The sequence below is a fragment of the Hemiscyllium ocellatum genome, chromosome 17 (genome assembly GCF_020745735.1).
Source record: "Hemiscyllium ocellatum isolate sHemOce1 chromosome 17, sHemOce1.pat.X.cur, whole genome shotgun sequence".
NCBI lineage: Eukaryota > Metazoa > Chordata > Chondrichthyes > Orectolobiformes > Hemiscylliidae > Hemiscyllium > Hemiscyllium ocellatum.
Window position 1 is genome coordinate 64646836 of NC_083417.1, and position 19580 is coordinate 64666415.

The window sequence follows — 19580 nt, forward strand, 5'->3', positions numbered from 1 at the left end:
CCAAATGCCTTCTTTAGCATCCTGTCTATTTGTGAGTCCACTTTCAAGGAACCATAAACTTGCAGCTCGAGGTCTTTTGGTTCAGCAACATTAACTGTAATAAATGCTGGCCTAGATAGCATCCCATGCATGAATAATGTTAAAAAAGGAGGCAATTAAGAGTCAATGACATTGCTGCGGGTGTGGACTCCAGACCAGATAAGGATGGCAGTTTCCTTCCCTAAAGGACATTAGGGAACCAGATTGTTTTTTGTTGGCAAAATCAGTCAATGAATTCACAGTTCACCATTAGACTCTTAGTTCCAGATTTTCCTCACTTTCAAATTCCAGTATCTGCCACGGCGGAATTCGAACCTGTGTCCCCAGTACATTACCTGGGTCTCTGGACTGACAGTGTGGAGATGGTTTAGTCACTTTTCACTGCTCTGGAGAACTCGTGCCTTGTATCACTGCTTTTAACTGGAAGGGGCATGTGGGTAATTTGTGCACTGATTCACTGTCAATTCTTTGTTTCCTTGCCAGGTCCAGCAATTGCTTAGGATATAACCAAAGTTGCTTTTAGAATTGGCCAATTGAGTGGGTGCTGTGCCTGCTGTTGGTGAGTGTAAAGGAATGACGGTGCCTTTCTCCTACAGGAAGACCAAGTGAAATGGGCTACCACTTGAGCCGCCACCAGCCGCTGCAGTACGGGCCGAGGCCTTCGCACCTGAAGGGCCGAAAGCGGAACCAAGGGCCTTACCTCAGCGGGACGTGGAGCTTTGCGGACGCTTCCTACAACCGGGTTAACATCAACACGGCCACCGAGGAGGAGCTGATGACCCTGCAGGGCATCAACCGGACCCTGGCGCACAACGTCGTGGTTTACCGCCACAAGATCGGGGGCTTCCGCAAAGTCGAGGACATGGCTTTGGCGCCGGGAGTCGGGGCTGCGAGGCTCCAACAGATCCGGCCGGAGGTCTGCGTGAGCAGCCGCGGCTCCTGGCAGCCGGTGGGCGGCCTGTCGAGCTTCGACCTGCTGTCTTCCACCCGAGTGGACGTCAACGTCGCCTCGGAGCAGCAGCTCGCGGCGTCGCTGGGCATCGCGCAGGATCTCGCGCAGCGGATCGTCCGTTACCGCGCCCTGCACGGGCCTTTCAAGCACGTGGACGGCCTGCTTCAGGTGGACGGCCTGGACGGGCCTCTGCTCAGCGCGATCAGACCCAAACTCAGCGTCTCCTTTCCCAGGCTGGCTCCCTCCCATTCGTGTGCCCGGCTGGGCGACAGGCCCAAACCAATGTCCTCCTACTACAGCCTGCAGGACCTCAGCCTGAGCCACGGCACTTGCGATCGGTTCACTCCGGTTTGGAACCCAGCTGAGGAGGCCTTCACTGGGACTTTTGACGGGAGGAAGGTAGTCCGTATTGGCACTTGGAACCTGCACAGCCTCACGTTGGACAAGATCAATAATCCGGGAGTGAGGGAAGTCATCTGCTTGACACTGCTGGAAAATGGGTTCGTCACAACTTCACTCGCTTGCAGAATTACATTAGTTCTGACTATTTGGTCCAGTTGCCACTTAGAGTCATACAGAACGAAAACAGAGCCTTGGGTCCAACTCGTCCACGCTGACCAGGTTTCCTAAACTGAACTAGTATTATGGCCTTTATCTCTCTAAACCTTTTTCCTATCCTTGTACCCATCCACATGCCTTTTAAATGTTACAATTGTACCAGCCACCACCACTTCCTCTTTCAGCTCATTCCATGCAGGCAGCACCCTGTGAAAAAAAAGTTGCCTTCAGGTGCCTTTTAAATCTTTCCCCTCTCACCTTAAAAGTATGCCCTCTAGTTTTGGACTCCCCTACCGTGGGGAAAAGACCTTGACTTATCTAGACCCTCATGATTTTGTAAACCACTATAAGATCATCCCTCTGTCTCTGCCGCTCCAGGTAAAAATATTCCAGCCTATCCAGCCCCTCCTTATAACTCAAACCATCCAGACTTGAACCTCCTGCCCCCCCCCCCTTCTCACCCAATCAGCCTAACCTTCCAAATAATTCTTCTCCACGAGGAGTATGTCTATATTCCCCTTTAATGCATCAATTCCCTCAGAACAGGAACCTGGAATTTCCAGAAGATTTCTCCTGAAAGGACTGAGAGTACTGCCTGGAGTTGCTTAACTTGGAGAACCAGAATGGGCAGTGTGGAATTGAGTTCAGTCTGAGGGAGAATCTGGAAGAATAACTCTGGCTCAGGAAATGGGATTGTGTAGCTGGCATGAGGTCGTTGTGGGATATAGGTAAATTAATGTTACTTCTGCAATTATAATTTCTGATACAAGGTGAATGAACTCACATCAGTGTGTAATTGTTTCAGCCAAGACCTGAGTCAGCAAGAATGGAAACTATGTGGAGGAAATGCATAATTGTTTTTTTGTATTAGCTAAAAATGTATGCAAGAAAGAAACGGAACTGCAAAACAACGATAGATAATTCAGGCACTAGATAAAATGCTGTGAAGAGAGGCAGTAAACTAAATATGCCTGTATAAACAGGTATAAACATCTGTTTCCCACTTTTACAGAAACACAGGAACAAACCCCAATTAAAAGGGCTTAGTGATAAGATGCTGTGTGGGGTGGCACAGATGGAGGGAGTAGATAATGATAAGGCATGGATGTGCCCACAGCAGGATGAGGTCAAATGGCCTTGTGAGAACAGGAATAAGCATTTTTGTCACAGACAAGGCCGGATAAGACAAGAGATAAACAGGAGTAATGGGTACCGGTCTTAGGGAAGTGGAGGATGTAAACGGGGGGGGGGGGGGGGGGAAAACAATGAAATAAGAAAAAAAATGTAGGAACCAAATTATATAAATATCGAGTATTTGTTGATTCAGTGTGTTTTGTCCCTGCCTTGTGGACATCACACCCACTTGCAAGTGTGAAATATATGACACTACTGATTGTCTCGGATTGAAATTATTGAAGTGAGTGAGCTTTGTTTCTCACATCATGATTCCCTAAATTGTTCACAGGAAGCCTTTCACAAAACAGGCCTGCTGGTCAAATCTGGTCTGGTCTCACCTCCTCCACATTTTATATGGAGCTGCTTTCTGAGGTGACCCAGTATGTCTTTTGAGGAGAAATTAAGTAGATTGAGACTAAACTGATTGGAATTTAGAAGAATGAGGGGTGAATCTTACATAAACAAGTAAAATTATGTAGACAATAGATAAGAAAGAAACAGGGGTGTTATTTCCACTGGCAGGTGAAACTAGAACTAGGGGGCATTGCTTCAAAATAAATTTGAGCACATTTAGAACTGAGTTGAGAAGGAACGTCTTCACCCAAAGGGTTGTGAATCTGTGGAATTCCCTGTCCACTGAAGCAGTTGAGGCTATCTCGCTGAATGTTTTTAAGGCAAAGATGGATGGATTTTTGAACAGTAAAGGAATTAAGGGTTTTGGTGAGCAGATGGATCACTGGAGCTGAGTCCACGGAAAGATCAGCTATGATCTTGCTGAATGGCGGAGCAGGCTCGAGGGGCCAGATGGTGTACTCCTGCTCCTATTTCTTACTTTCTTAAATTCTAAGTTGTTTGGATGAGATTGGCAGTAAATCCCAGGTTGATGCCCACTTCCCAAATAAATAATGAGAAAAACGTCTTCCACCCAATTTTAGTAGAAACCCTGGTGAAATAACATAAGCACCTTTATCATCAACAGATGATAAGAAATGAATAGAAAGATCACCCAAACTGCTCTCCATTACAGCAGCTGATCTACTCTCAGCCTCTCCGCGCTGCCACAGAAATTAAATATCATCCACCCTACCCCCATTAATTTCATCATAGCCTTAACACCAGTTATGAACAGATTTTTTTCAATTTTTGGCTTCAGCTAATTTCCCAGAATGACTTTTCACCCAGTCAGTGAAAGACACCTTGGGAATCATATTATTGTTTCAAAACTGAATACAGATAGAAGATGGTGATTGAGTTTGGAAAGAACCAATCAAGGTGAAAAAATCAAGGACATAATTTTAAAATGTCCCAAATGTGAATGATTTTTCTAAATAAAGGCCCTCTGGAAAGAAAAGGGTAAATAAATATTTGGTTACCTAACACCTTATCATGCGATCAAAATGTCCAAATCAAACTAATTTCCTATAATTGTTGAGGTGTAGACCAATGTAACAGTCATACCACATGAACCAACATCTGTCGAGAATGTGGTGCTGGAAAAGCACAGCAGGCCAGGTAGCATCCAAGGAGCAGGAGAACCAATGTTTCAGGCATAAGCCCTTCATCTGGAATGAGGCTTGTGGGACTTGGTGCTGAGAGATAAATGGGGGGGGGGGGGGGGGGTAGCTGAGAATGCGATAGGTAGATGAAGGTGGGAGAGAAGGTGATCATTTTGAGAGGAAGGTGGAGCAGACAAATGGGAATGGTGATGGACAGGTCAAGAGGGCGGTGCCGAGTTGGAGACTTGGGACTGGGATAATGTGGGGGGAGGGGAAATGAGGAAACTGGTGAAATCCACATTTATCCCAAGTAGTTGTAGGGTCCCAAGGTGAAGATGAAGCGTTCTTCCTCCAGATGTCAAGTTGTAGGGGTTTGGTGACGGAGGAGGCCCAGGACCTGCATGTCCTTGGTAGAGTGAGAGGGGGAGTTGAAGTGTTCAGTGGGGTGGGGTTGGTTGGAGCAGGTGTCTGAGAGATGTTCTCTGAAACGATCTGCAAGTTGGCATCCTATCTCCCTGATGTAGAGGAGACCACATTGTGTGCAACGGATACAGTAGATGACATTGGTGGAGGTACCGGTAAATTTCTGTCGAATGTGGAAGGACCTGAATCTCCAACAATGTCATCTACCGTATTCGTTGCACCCAATGTGGTCTCCTCTACATCGGGCAGACAGGGCGCCAACTTGCGGATTGTTTCAGAGAATATCTCTGGGAAACCCGCACGAACGAACCCCACCACCACGTGGCTGAACATTTCAACTCCGCTCCAACTCGGCCAAGAGCATTCAGATCTTGGGCTTCCTCCATCGCCAAACTCTTAACCATCTAATGCCTGGAGGAAGAACAACTCGTATTCCCCCACACGGGATCAATGTGGATTTCACCAGTTTTGTCATTTCCCTTCCCACCCCATTATCCAAGTCCCAAGCCTCCAACTCGACACTGCCCTCTTGACCTGTCCCATCTATCTGCTCCACCCTCCTCTCTGACCTATCATCTTCTCTTCTACAGGGAGAACTAGCCATTTGGATACAAAACTAGCTCAAAGGTAGAAGACAGAGGATGGTGGTGGAGGGTTGTTTTTCAGATTGGAGGCTTGTGACCAGTGGAATGCCACAAGGATCGGTGCTGGGTCCACTACTTTTCGTCATTTATATTAATGATTTGGATGTGAGCTTAAGAAGTATAGTTAGTAATTTTGCAGATGACAGCAAAATTGGAGGTGTAGTGGACAGTGAAGAACGTTACCTTGGATTACAACAGGATCTTGATCAAATGAGCCAAGGGCTGAGGAGTGGCAGATAAATGTGAGGTGCTGCATTTTGGGAAAGCAAACCTTAGCAGGACTTATACACATAATGGTAAGATCCTAGGGAGTGTTTCCGAACAAAGAGACCTTGGAGTGCAGGTTCATAGCATCTTGAAAGGAGATTTACAGGTAGATAAGATAGTGAAGAAGGTGTTTGAAATGCTTTTCTTTATTGGTCAGAGTATCGAGTACAGGAGTTGAGAGGTCATGTTGCGGTTGTACAGAACATGGGTTAGGCCATTTTTGGAATATTGCGTGCATCTGGTCTCCTTTCTATCGAAAGGATGTTGTGAAACTTGAAAGGGTTCAGAAAAGATTTACAAGGATCTTGCCAAGGTTGGAGGATTTGTGCTATAGGAAGAGGCTGAATAGGCTAGGGCTGTTTTCCCTGGAGCATCAGAGGCTGAAGGGTGACCTTATAGAGGTTTATAAAATCATGAGGGGCATGGATAGGGTAAATAGACAAGGTCTTTTACCTGGGGTGGGGGAGTCCAGAACTAGAGAACATAGGTTTAGGGTGAGAGGGGAAAGATATAAAGGAGACCCAAGGGGTAACTTTTTCACGCAGAGGGTGATGCATGTTTGGAATGGGCTGCCAGAGGAAGAGGTGGAGGCTAGTACAAATACACCATTTAAAAGGCATCTGAATGGGTATACGAATAGGAAAGGTTTGGAAGGATACAAGCCAGGTGCTGGCAGGTGGGACTGGATTGGCTTGGGATATCTGGTCGGCATGGATGAGTTGGACCGAAGGGTCTGTCTCTTTGCTGTAAATCTGTATGATTTTAATCTCCCTATCACATTCTCAGCTACCCCAAACCCCACCTCCCTCCTATTTATCTCTCCGCATCCACCCCCCCACCCCTCACCCCACCCAACCGGCCCACAAGCCTCATTGCTGAGGAAGGGCTTTTGCCCGAAACATTGCAACTCCTGCTCCTTGGATTCCGCCTGACCGGCCATGCTTTTCCAGCAGCACACTCTCAAGTCTGATATCCAGCATCCGCAGTCCTCACCTTCTCCTAACCAACATATGTAACAGCATTAAAACATATAACCAATTCATCTATGTCAGGGTGTTTCCAGTACAAAGCAATCCGTCCACACTGATGTGTTGTAATTTGAGTTAAAGAAATTTAACGTCACAGAAATTTGAGGGTGCATACATGAGGATCAGTGGTCAGTACAACATCGTGGGCTGAAGGGCCTGTTCTGTGCTATACTGTTCTATGTTCTATGTTATCGTGCAATGAGTTGCAATTACATATTGTTAGCCATGCTCGTGGCTGTTTCGATCAGTACAACATAAAGCAATCCCAATTGACCCATTACAGAAAAGAGAATTAACATTATTGAGTCAACACAACACATTGAATTTCCTCTTAAAATCTGCATAAGTAAAAGCAATTCTGCTTCTATGACGATGCTATGCTGAATAACTGAAGGCTCTCTCCAGCATTTTGAGAGACCAGTTTGAGTTCAGTATTTGCCCTAGGGTGGATATTCTAATAAACAGGTCAAAATTCTTTATTCCACCCATCCACCAAACTCGATCAGATCTTGGGACTATCTTCACCATATTCAAGAAAGCAAATCTGGTGAAGTGGAAGGAAAACAAATTAAATGTTCTGTCATTTTCTGAAGAAGAGTCATTTTGTGCTCAAGCATGAACTCTGTGTCCCTCTCCACTGATGCTACCAGACCTATTGCATTTCTTCAGCAGTTTATTATTTATCAAAATATTTCAGTAATGCTCTTTTATCCTCCCACCCGTCCCTGTGGTCAGTCAGCTGACCAATTTTCCAACATTAGGGCTATCAGCATTGTGTAGCCAGTCTTCTGGCAACTATTTGATTGCTCTTTGATTTGAGATCAAAGAGCAGCAATGTTTTAACTTCTAAAGCTCCTCAAAATTGTTGTCTTTCAAAGTTTGTGAACCTAATTTTCCTCAAGGTTCACAACAGAATCTAACTGAAATTCAACATCCCTGCAGATTCCACAGGCTAAAAACTGGTTGGATCGGATTCCATTGACGCTGGAGGTCCCCTTAAATGTTGAGAGTGGCAAAATAGTCACTCTCCTCTTACATGGTCATGATCCCAAGAAGGGAGAGCTGAGTCAGGTACTTCCTACTTCAGGAATTCCACTTTTCCCACGGCTCATTCATGACTTTCTGTCCTACTGAAGAGCTTTAGTCTCAGATACAATAGAGGCTAGTCCTTATTAAATAACCTGACTTCATTGCTACTGTAATAAACCCTATGGTCTAATTGGTCACAGCATTGTCCTGAGAAATGAACCAGTGGTTAGCTGTCACTTGAGTTGAAACAAGCACATTGAATGTACATGTTCTTTCTGTTAGCAAAGATCAGGGCAAATATGTGTGTGAATATACATCATTTCCAGTGCATACAAATGTACAAGAGTGCAATCTGAAATTGATTGTCATTTCACACACTCAGGATTATCCAGAAAATGTTGTTCAATTGCAGAATCACATCTAATGATGGATGCTATAGTGGTTTTTGCAAACACAGGCTTGTTGTGTATGGTCAGTACCTTGCTTGGTGCAAACAGTCAAAGGAACATGCTTTCGCAATATGATCAGCCTGTCTTTGGGCTGTACAGTCTACATACTAGCGTCACACTAGCATTACAATTCTTATGCCATATTACTATTTGTGTGATTGGCAGTGTGTCTTTTTGGTTTGACAGCATCCAGTTAGGGTGAACACAATTCATGTTGCAAGAGCATGAAACAGCGAGCTTCACCTGTTGTTCAGACTTTTCTGATACCTTCCCTTTCCTCATTGGTGATCTTGTGAGTTGTCCTTTTGAGTGCAAATGAAACATTTCAATAAGAAGGGCTTGTTTTCAGCAATACCCCAGTTCTGTATTACCCAATGACGATTTGATCAACCATTCTTTGTGTTTCTTCTCCCTTAATTATTGACTTCTGTCTGTACATACTTGCCTGAATAAAATTTAGTTTTAATTATCCCAGATTATCCCTGGATATGGTTATTTGGTAAACAGTAATCAAAGCTAAAGTAAGAGGAGATCAAATTAATTTTGATGCATTTAAGCAGAAGCTGAATGAGTAAATGAGAGAGAAAGGAACAGGCGTTTTTGTTGATCAGATTAACCATATGAATGTAGGGCAGAAGTAGATGTTATTGCCTCTTGAACCTGCTCCATTACTCAGTAAAGTTATGGCTGATCAGATTAGTCAACATTCCCACCTTCTCCAATATCCTTTGTCCCACTTGCTAATCCAAAATCCATCCACCTCTGCTTAAAGACGTACAAAGATTCTGCTGCCTTGCCTTTCAGGGAAGATCATTCCAATTGCATTTGAGGAAAAAAAATTTGTTCTTGATTGCTGTCTTAAATGGGTGAACATTTGCTTTGTTAAGTAAGGACATGCTCCCACATGAGGGAACATCCTTCCCAGTCAAGACCCCCTAGGATCTCTTCTTTCAACAAAGTCACCTTTTCCTCTTCTAAATTTCAACAGATACAAACCTTGCCTATCTAATTTTTGTCCACAAAACAACCTGCCCATTCCATGTTAGCATAGTAAATCTTCTCTGAACTACATCCAATATGTTTGCATCCTTCTTTAAATAAGGAAATGAATTCTGTAAACACAATACTCCAGATATGGCCCTGTCATTGTCATGTGTAATTGAAACATTACCTCCTTCCTCATGCATTCAATTTCTCTCTCAATAAACAATAACATTCTATTAGCTCCCCTAATTTATTGCTATACCAACATGCTAATCTTCTGCAAGTTATGCAATAGGATGCCAGACCATTGTCCAACATAGAGCTCTGTAACCTTTCCATGCTTTTGATTCTGCTTGCCACAATGGTCAATTTCACGTTTTCCTACAATATATTCTATTTGGCAGGTCTTTGCTCACTTACTAATTCTAGCCTTATGTATTCTTCATGGCTGCCTTATGTTCGCTTCACATTAGAGAAGCATGGTGATTCAGTGGTTAGCACTGGTGCCTCACAGCACCAGGGACCCAGCATCGATTCCACCCTTAAATAATTGTCTCTGTGGCGTTTGCACATTCACCTCACATCTCCGCAGGTTTCCTCCGGGTGCTCTGGTTTCCTCCCACAGTCCAAAGCTTAGACAGATATGGGACTAGATTAGTCTAGAACCTTGGTCGGCATGGATGAGTTGGACCAAAGGGTCTGTTTCCATGCTGTACACCTCTTACTCGCTGTGCAGGTTAGGTGGATTAGCATGGAAATGCAGGGTTACAGGGATGGGATGAGTCTGGTTGGGATGCAGAGGGTTGCTGTGGACTCAATGGGCTGAATGGCCTGCTTCCACATTGTAGGGATTCTATGATGTATTTTAGGAATACCTTCAGGTCCCATCGTCCAAGTTATTAATGTTAAATAAACTAGAATGAGAGGAGACTCATATGTAGCATGACAACTGGCATTCACCAAATGAGCCAAGTTGCCCTTTCTGTAAGTAATCTCATTGATGTTTCCTTGTCAAGTGATTTAGTTGGGGCTGGGTTTTCCAAATCGGGTCCAGAATCATGAGAGTGGCTTCAGTTCCCATGTTGGGAACACCAGAAAATGGCCGAGTGGGGTATCGATTGCAATCATCCAGGAAGTAACCAGGTACAAAGCTGCCTCCAGGAGCCAAGACTGATTAAGTATGCAGCAGAATTGGGAGGCCAGGTCGGAGGACAAGTCATGATGTCTGGCTGGACACTTCCTATAGGCACTAGGCAGAGAATGCCCGCTGAAGAATGACACCGTTGTAAAACAAAACACTGACCTGACAGAGGTGGCCACGATGTGGAGGGGAGCCTGTCTTTCAATCTGTGATACACACAGCTCTGTGGTGGGGTGGAGAAGGAGTGGAATTAAGTGATGTTGTTGGGAAAACCAGTTCAGGGCTTTGGCCTCACTGATTTGTGGGGTCGGATGGGATGTGGGGCATTTGTTTGCAATTGCAAAGTTTTAGTGGTGTCACCAATCCAACTGTAGCTGTAACAAAGCCAAATTAGCTAGGCATCCCAGGTGGGTAATTGGTGCCAGTCAGAATCTGTCTTGGGCACAGGCACCTTGCAGACTTGAGGTTCTCTGTCCCACAACTCTGCATTCTCCAACAATGTAAGATTCTGTAGTTCTGCTCTCAGTCCTACCTCCCTGGGAATGAGCAACATTCACTTGGCCTCTCGGTAAAATGACTGATGTCAGCTTGTGTCTTTGGCAGGATTAAATTATTGGCGGTACAGGAAATACTGGATGAAGATGCTTTAGAAAAGGTAAGTCCCTGCTGGTTTTTATATTTAACTGTGTTTTACATGAAAAATATAAATATATAATGTATAGTATATAATTGCAAGCTGAAAGAGGCCATTCTTTTTAAGATAATCCAGTCCCTTCCCTTGACAGAACCTGTATCTGGAAAATGATGGAAATATTTAGTCGTCTCAGTGCATTCCAGTGCTTAACCACTGCTTTGAGAAAAAGCTTTTTCTCATTTTTCAATTTTGCTTTTGCCAATTACCGTGAAACAAGTGTCCTCTTTTTTGCAGCAGTTGAACCACCAATGGAAGCAGGTTTTCCATGTCTAATCTGTCTATCACATCTCCCATTAACCTTCTCTTCCTCAGGAAAAAAAACTGTCCCAACCTCTCCAATATATCTACATGCCTGAAGTTCCTCATCCCTGGAATCTCATGTGTGTAAATACTCCCAACATCTTACTCACTTTAAAGGGGAATTTTCCACAGTGTAATGTTTGCCTTGACTGGGCTGTTACCTCTTGTGGTTTCTGCCATTTCCACAAGATAACAGCGACGTAGTGGGACAGTTTCCATTCAAGGCATTTCCATATCAGTGACAGGGTGTGACTGAGGCTCCAGCATATGACAGTCCAGTCAAGTATTCCTGTCATTTTGGGGTTAGCAAGTCACAGTCATGAGTTGCACTACGAACTTTGACCTCCTGAATATTTCTAGCATTTTCCATTTGTGGTCAACAATCAACCTCTGGAGAAACTGTGGCAGAGATAACACGTGACAACTCCCAGTTGGGACTTGGGAGACAGGCAATTCACTCACCCCATGGACACTGAGAACTTTGCGCACAGAGTGTGTTTAGTCTAGTTTCAGAGCTATCAAAATTATTACTCCTATAAATCAAACAAAAAAAAATAGGGAATTCAAGAGATCCAAGATGTTGGTCAATATCAGCTCAGGAGGCCCAAACCTTAGATTTTAGGCTTTGTTCGAATTGGAGTCTTGACTGCAGTACGACTGTTGTGGGAGGTTGACTGTCGGAAAAATTTTGTCCAGTAGAGACCACACAAACTAGATCGGGTGATATTGACATGCTGTTTATTACAAGCGATATCGCTGGAAGAGAAACTGACTCAGCTGACACAGAACTGACAGTCTCTACAGGTAGGTCAGAATTTCTCTTCCTAGAGCTGAGGATGAGACCAGTTTTTATAATAATGCTGTATAATAAGGCTAATTAGAAATGGGAAAAATACAATGCATCTGAAAATGGAATAATCTAGTTACAATGATGCTAATTGGAAAATAATTATCAGAGGAATGTCATGATTCTCTACATAAAGCAACATTCTGACAGTATCGTTGGTTCTGGAGATTTCTTTCTTCTCAGGTAGGTGTTAATGTCTCCTCTGAAGTGGTGAGGTGCTACCATTGTCTTGTCCTGGGAGCAATGCTCTTGCTGGTACCTTTCTGTCTGACCAGTTCTTTGTGTGGCTTTAGTATTGCCTGGAAACGCAGATCAGGAACCTTCCCTGGCAGTCTAATGGTTAGGATTTGGTGCTTTCCTGCCACAACCGGGTTTCAATTCCTGTTTGGTGAATGAGATTTTATGTATTCTGCTAATTGATTGGGTGGATCAGTGGCGCAGTGGTTAGTACTGCTGCCTCACAGTGTCAGGGACTCATGTTTGATTCCAGCCTTGGGCGACTGACTGTGTGGTGTGTGTTTCCTCTGGGTGCTCCAGTTTTCTCTCACAATGCAAAGATGTGCAAGTTAGATGGTTTGGCCATGCTAAATTGCCTATAGTATTCAGGGATGTGCAGGCTAAGTGGATTAGTCATGGGAAGTAGGGGATTGCAGGGGTGGGTCAGGTTGGATGCTCTTTGGAGGATTACGGTGAACTCAATGGGCCAAATGGCCTGCTTCCATACTGTAGGGATTCACTGAGGAAGTTCTGTAATCTTGGTCCGTAATTTTTTTAAATCTCCAACAACAATGCAAAACCATCCTGATCTGTGCTCCAAATATGCCTCTGAAGCAGTAAAGTAACCTTCATTGTGTATCTCCGTCCCTTCAACTGCTTAGAAGGGAAATACTATTCCCCAGGCAAGCCAACGGACAGCGGACTGTGCCCAAGTGGACTGCTTGTTTTGATACAGAACCATCCGTTGCCATTGTGGGGAGTTACATCCATGGTATTCTGTGTCTACATATACTCAGCAGGATCTTGGCAAGTGACCAGGAGCTCTCCCTAGCTCGGGAAAATCCCAGTCAGTCTCAGCGAGCTATAGCCAAGGTGCCTGGAATCCACAAACTCCACACAAACCACAAATCAAAGCCAGAGGCACCCTGGTCTAAATGATTCACACAACATGGGGACTTCTGCTTCCAAACTGAGGCACAAAGGATGCCAGAGAGTGTAACCAATAAACACTGGAGCTTGCCAGTGATTAAAGACCAAAGACAATGAGTAACGCACAGAAACCTGGAGAGGTCCTTCCTGTGCAGTCATCGGGAGGCATTACTGTCAAGTACTTCCCTGATCTAATGCCAGATCTTCTTGCAGTTCCTTTTTCAGAATCTCCTAATTAATGAGGTGCTCCACACAACTCCAGCCCAGCAAGCTGCCTGGGATTGAGTAGCACGCTGAGGGAGGTAGATGAGGGAAATCCCTTCTGTCAGCTTATTCCAACGACAGGCATCAGTTCACTGGACATTTTGAGGGCCTGTGATGACTACTTCCGTGGTTTCTTTGGAAGTCCTTTATTTCTAAACAACTTTAGACCATTTTTAAATATTTACAACAACTGTACACAAAGAGGATACTGACCGAGGTGTCTGTTGTGTAGAATTGAAGGCTTGTGAAAGTACTCACAAGTCAAATAAATTACAACAGGAAAAACAAGTTTAAGAGAGTGATTTTAAAATGGGTGTAGAAGAGGAGAGAACAGACAACACGAAATCAATGAATCCCTTAAAGCACCATGACACGAATCATTTGGACACATGGAGAGAAACGGGTCTCAGTGATGGGAGGATTGAAAAGCAGAAGGCAATGATTTAAGCTTGTCGGCAAAAGAGCCAGAGGCAATAGGAGGATAAACATTGTTGCGCAGTGAGTGGTGAGTATCTGGAATGCAGTACCTGACAATGTGCTAGAGGCAGAGTCAGCCATTTGCCTTCTGACAGATGTTGGATAGTTATCTAAACAGCAGGGCTACAGGGAAAAGACAGGCTTGGCAGCTCTTACAGAAAGCCAGGTCTGACCTGACAGGATGAATGGCCTGCTTGTATGCAGATTTCATTCCGTGATTCTCTGACATGATGCTGCAATATAGTGGTGCCTGAACTTCGGAGTGACATTTTTATTTCACCGTATGGTGGGTGGAAGCCTGGCTACCACTCAGTGAAACCCAGGTATGTCCACCATGAAGCAGTAGGAATCATCAGGCTTAAACCATTCGTAGAGCATTTCCAATGAGTTGACCCTTAACTATTGTGACTGGTTACAACACATGAATGGTTAGAGTTTGTTTCAAGCCACATTGCTGTGAGTTGGAGGAAGGGGATGAAGAGAAAATAATCTCACCCACTGCAACAACAACAATTATCAGGAGTAAGAAAGAACGTAGTTCTTCTATAACACAATGATTGCGTTCTTGTGCAACCCCCCATTATAGAAAAATTACATTTTAGAAGCAGCGCTTGATGCAATGGCGATGTAATCACATTACAGCCAACACGTTTCAAAAGTTTGCATTTTAGAAACAGGTCCCCAGTTCATCTATCACATTTCAGAATTAACAGAGTGCATGTTATAGCAGAATGACTTGGATGTGGATCTGTCCCACTCCTGGATGAAAAGTCAAAGCAAGAATTCACGTGACCTGATTTGAGCCTAAATTCTCCGTGAATCAGCCAACATTCCTCAAAACAGAAAAGTCAGAGTTGTTCATTCCACTCCTTTGGGAACTTGCAATGTGGAAAGTGATAGTTATGTTTGACTATTTAGACAGTGACTGAACGTGAAATGAATCTGAAATAATTCCACAGAGGTTGGTATCCCGTCATCAAGTTACACTTTATTGTATTTACATGTGCACTGAGCCAGCTCCCTCAGAGCTACCTCTGAGTGAATGGAACTTCTGACACTCCTTTATTTTATTAAACAGTACAAAATGCAGTTAACAATAAAGAGAAAGAAGCCGTTCGCAAAAAAACCACGACATATAGGGGAAAAGGCTGCAAAGCCAAACTCCAAACCCCACTGTTCAACCAGTTTTCAGGGAGATGAGGACAATCCTCAAATCCCACTTCCAGTCAAGGGTAACAGTAACAAGCACAGACAAGACAGTGCAATCAAATAGGAAACAGTGCTTAGAACACAGACCCACTATGGCTATATAAAAAAGGCACCTGACACCAGTCCACACCTCATACTGACCAGACAGTTCTTGACTAGCCTTCCTGCAGGACAGTCATCGGCCTTCCAGTCTCTGGCCGTCCTGCATACAAACTGACCCTTTCCAGGCTCACTTTTCTCCAGACTGGTCATCAACCATTCAACTCCCAGTCACCCCGCGTACTGACCAGAGTACTCCGGATGGCTTTCTTACAAGCTCGCTATTGGCCTTTCAGTCTCCGGTTACCCTGCGTACTGACTGACTCTCCCCGGCCTGCTTTCCTCCGGCACAATTGTTGGCCAACAGCTCCCAGTCACCTTGCTTACTAACCAGCCACCCCCGACCTGCTTTCCTACAGTCGGGCTGTCAGCCTTCCAGCACACAGTCACCTCACGTACTGACTGACCCTTTCCCATGGCCAGTGTTCCCTCGGACCGGCCATCGACTGTTCAATTCCCAGCCTCCCTGTATCATGACCAGTCCTCCCCCGGTCGGCCTTCCTACAGGCTGCCATCAACCACCTGGATCAGCCTTCCCACATACTAACCAGCCTGCCTTATACCAGACTTCGTGCAAGGACACTATCAGTTGTCTGGTACTAACAGGCCCCTCCTGCTTTTCTCCAGGCCGGTCACCAACCCTCTGGCCCCTAGCCAGCTTGCGTATTGGCTGCTCCTCCCCTATCCAGCTTTCCTACGAGCACGTTTTTCAGCTGCCTATTCCCCAGCCACTCTGCATTCTAACAGACACCCCCAGCCCATTGTCCCCCAGATCGATTATCGACCCTCCAACTCCCATCCGCCCCACGTACTGGCTAGCCGACTGGCCCACACTCAAATGCAATTAATTACATAACCCACATACATTAACAGAATTCACGAAATCCTCACAATACTGTTTCCAGTACCAAGGCAGAAAATGCACATCCCGCAGCACACACATAGGTGTTCAGTCTCTTTAGAGGCCTGGCCCATACATCGAGAACTAGGCCCACTCACAGGAACACAGTACATTGTGAAGCTGCAGTTAACTCCTGGGAGTTTGGTCCACTCCAGGATGCAGAGTCCACTCCAGGATACAGCAATTTCTCACCTCCAAGCTCGCACACACAGGTGTTCAATCTTTGTAGAGGCCAAGTCAGCCACAAAGGATCAGGCCTACCCATACAGGATCAGCTCCTCTGGAAAGATGTATTTTCTCACAAGGGCTCAGTCCAAACACCAAAAATGTGAAAGTACATTCCAAACCAAAACAAAGAAAACCAGAATGCAAGGGCTAAGCCCTGTCACAAAATCAAGAGGCAACGTTTTCACACAGAGGGTGGTATGTGTATGGAATGAGATGCCAGAAGAAGTGGTGGAGGCTGGTACAATTGCAACATTTAAAAGGCATCTGGATAGGTATACGAATTGGAGGGATATGGGCCGGGTGCTGGCAGGTGAGACTAGTTTGGGTTGGGATAATCTGGTCAGCATGGACAGAAAGGTCTGTTTCCATGCTGTACATCTCTATGACTCTATAATCCTTTTCTCAAAGTACAACAGCAAAGAGTAGCACACAGGCTATAACCAGCCAGTCAAACAACAGTTCCCTAATGAGAACTAAAACACATTGACTGTGAAGTTTAAGCAGTTTGGAAAAAAGGAATAGCTCACACAGCATTGCCCTATGATGAGAAGGGCACTGCTTGTCACTGGACACTCTGATGTTTCCTTTCTTCCTGATGGTTGAAAAAGAATAAAGATTTATACACCCGTTGTCTTTCAGTGTGTTGTACACCTGCGCGCGTGCGCAAACTCACACGCACATCATGGGTACTGGGGAAAATATAAGCACTACTGCTGTTAAGCGGTAGTAGGGGGCTGGGAGGGAGATATAACCAGGAGATTTAGAATCTCCTCAGTTTAGAGGACTGACTGTGCTGGCTCAGCTACAGTCAGTGTGTTCCTGCTGCCCATCTCTGTGTTTTGGAGGAGGAGAGTTTCTTTTCCTTCCCTGTACCCCCCCCCCCCCCCCCCCCCCCAACCCTTTGCCAGAGAAGGTATTTGTTCTTTCTTGATTTTCTTGATTTTCTTTATTGTTTTTTGTGTGTTTGTTTTTCCTGAAGGAAAACAAAAACAAGGGATACCAGTTAACAAAGCTGGCTTTGCAAACCAGCCAGTTTCAGAATCAGATTCTCTAAAACAAAGCAGAAACCGTCAGCAGCAGTGACACGCTGACTGTGGCCCAACCAGCACAGCGCTAGTCCCCTCCCTGACACAAATTGGAGAGTCCTTGACACTGATTTAGCTCCCTCAGATCTAGATCTCAGAGTGAACGGAAGCTCTGACACTCCTGTTTATATCTGTCAGTGAGGGCTCCCTGATTGGACCAGGTTAACAGCCCCAATCGGGGATCTCCTATTCTCTGACCTAGTAGTACCGCAAATATAGCTCTTCCACCTCCACTCACCAGGCAGGCTGTTGTGCCTTCCAACATCTCCACTGATAGAGGGCACCAGCTCAGCACCTTCACATTATTAACCTTCTCCAATGTTTCATTTCCTCAGATATGCCTGGAGCTTGAAAAACCCACCGTTGCTACAGTACAAGAATGGAAAGGAGACCGTGGCAAGTGGAAGTATGTTGCATTAGATACCTCACTAGGACAGGAAAAACAGGTATACTCATAAGCAAACATATTTAATAAATTATCCAATCTGTCTGTAATGGAGTTAAGCATCGCAAGGTGTCTCTCATGAGTATTAGCCTAAAACATTTCACACCAAGCCACTCAAAACCTATTTAAGAAGTAAGTTGTAAGGAGAACCTTAAGAAGAAAAGTTTACAGAGGGAATTTCTGTGCCTAAGGCTCTGGCAATTGAAGGTATATCACAATGACTGGAGTCACTGCAGTGACAGTCACTGTAGCACTACAGTGACACATTGCTGTGCATAAGAGGTGTAATTGATCTGTAGAGTTCGTGGACCGGAGGAGTTTGCAGAAGTAAGATGGGGCAAAGTAAGACGTCTGATTCAACAGCAGTAGTAGAAATGAAGACTTAGTATGAAATACAAAGACAGAAGAGATGGTACTAAGCAGATGCAAACGTTTAATTTAGGTGAACTTGGAATAATAGGAGAAAAATTCTTCTGAGTTCTCTTGATCTCCTACTATATCTTCATTGGCAGATCAGCAGAAATCCCTGAACATCAAGTGAAACAACTGCACCCTAAAGGTCCAGTAATCTTCAGCCAAAACTGGGAGAACCTCTCTCTAAAATACTTTTTAGTGCAAGAAATTGAGATAGAAAGAAAAACTGCAATCGTTATATTTGGAAGGGAAGTTGATATATTATTTGGAAAAATAAAAATTTAAAGGGTAAAGGGTATGACAGTGGACCCAAATGGATTTCACTTTTGAGAGTAAAATGGGAGAGCTAAAGAGGCTCTCATATTTTTGAGCCAGGTGAAAAAAAATCCCTGGATTTCTGCAGAAGGAAAATGCTACTATAAACTTTTTAAATTTGCAAGTTCAAAGTCACAGTTGACAATGTCAGGGCGGCATGTAGGCTGTATTTCCAGAACCATTTCAAATAATTTCAAATCATATGTTGTTCGAAACTTATTTGGAAGTTAAGCATACAATAGTGGGAACACACCTTTATGTATTTCCCCTAAAATAACATAAACTTGTGAAAATAGAGGTGGGGAAATTTTGAATGTTCCATCAACATATCAACATATAAAGAGCCTCTTTTTGTACAGTGAGATTCCATGAATATATTAACAATGCAATACTTTTAGGGACTGTGTAGAAACATCTCACTCTGTATGTGTTTACTTGAGAAGTACAAATCAGATATAAAGTTCCAAATACGAAAACAAAGAGCTATATTATATTTTGTCCTCCAGCAAAGGAGGCTATGACGAGGAGTTATCGATTGTTATCTATAACAAGGAGAAACTTGTGCATTCCTTTTTGTGCATTGCCTTCTTCCTGCCCACCACACAACAACTTTGGAGTGGGACCATTCGGTGCAGCCATTTTGGTGCGGCCCGTTTGGTGCAGCACATTTTGCTGCAGACCCATTTAGGCGCAGAACTATTTCGACGCAGCTCATATTTATTCCTTTTCGGGCTTAGTTAAAAGCATTAATGAAAGCAATAAAAATAATGTTTACTCTCTTTAGTAAAAATGTTTAAAACAAAGAAATAAGTTAATTACGAAAAATCTAAAATATGACGTTTATTCAAAATTATGGGCAATCCCTCGTAAATTCTCAACATCATTTCTCTCACTAAATCTTCTTACGAGTGTTTGTATTCTAGCATCTGCTTCCCTGAATTTCTACGGAATATTGTGTCCTGCTATGAGA

The 19580-nt window shown here is 44.2% G+C and overlaps 1 protein-coding gene across 1 annotated transcript in view; it reads left to right on the plus strand.

Moving 5' to 3' along the window:
- LOC132824016 (endonuclease/exonuclease/phosphatase family domain-containing protein 1-like) overlaps positions 1 to 19580 on the plus strand; it is a 65901-nt gene that overhangs the window by 23328 nt on the left and 22993 nt on the right. The window contains exons 2-4 of the mRNA XM_060838245.1: positions 636 to 1491; positions 10790 to 10841; positions 17772 to 17882. Coding sequence (XP_060694228.1) covers positions 650 to 1491; positions 10790 to 10841; positions 17772 to 17882 — 1005 coding nt within the window. The 5' untranslated portion in view covers positions 636 to 649. The remainder of the gene's footprint in view (positions 1 to 635; positions 1492 to 10789; positions 10842 to 17771; positions 17883 to 19580) is intronic.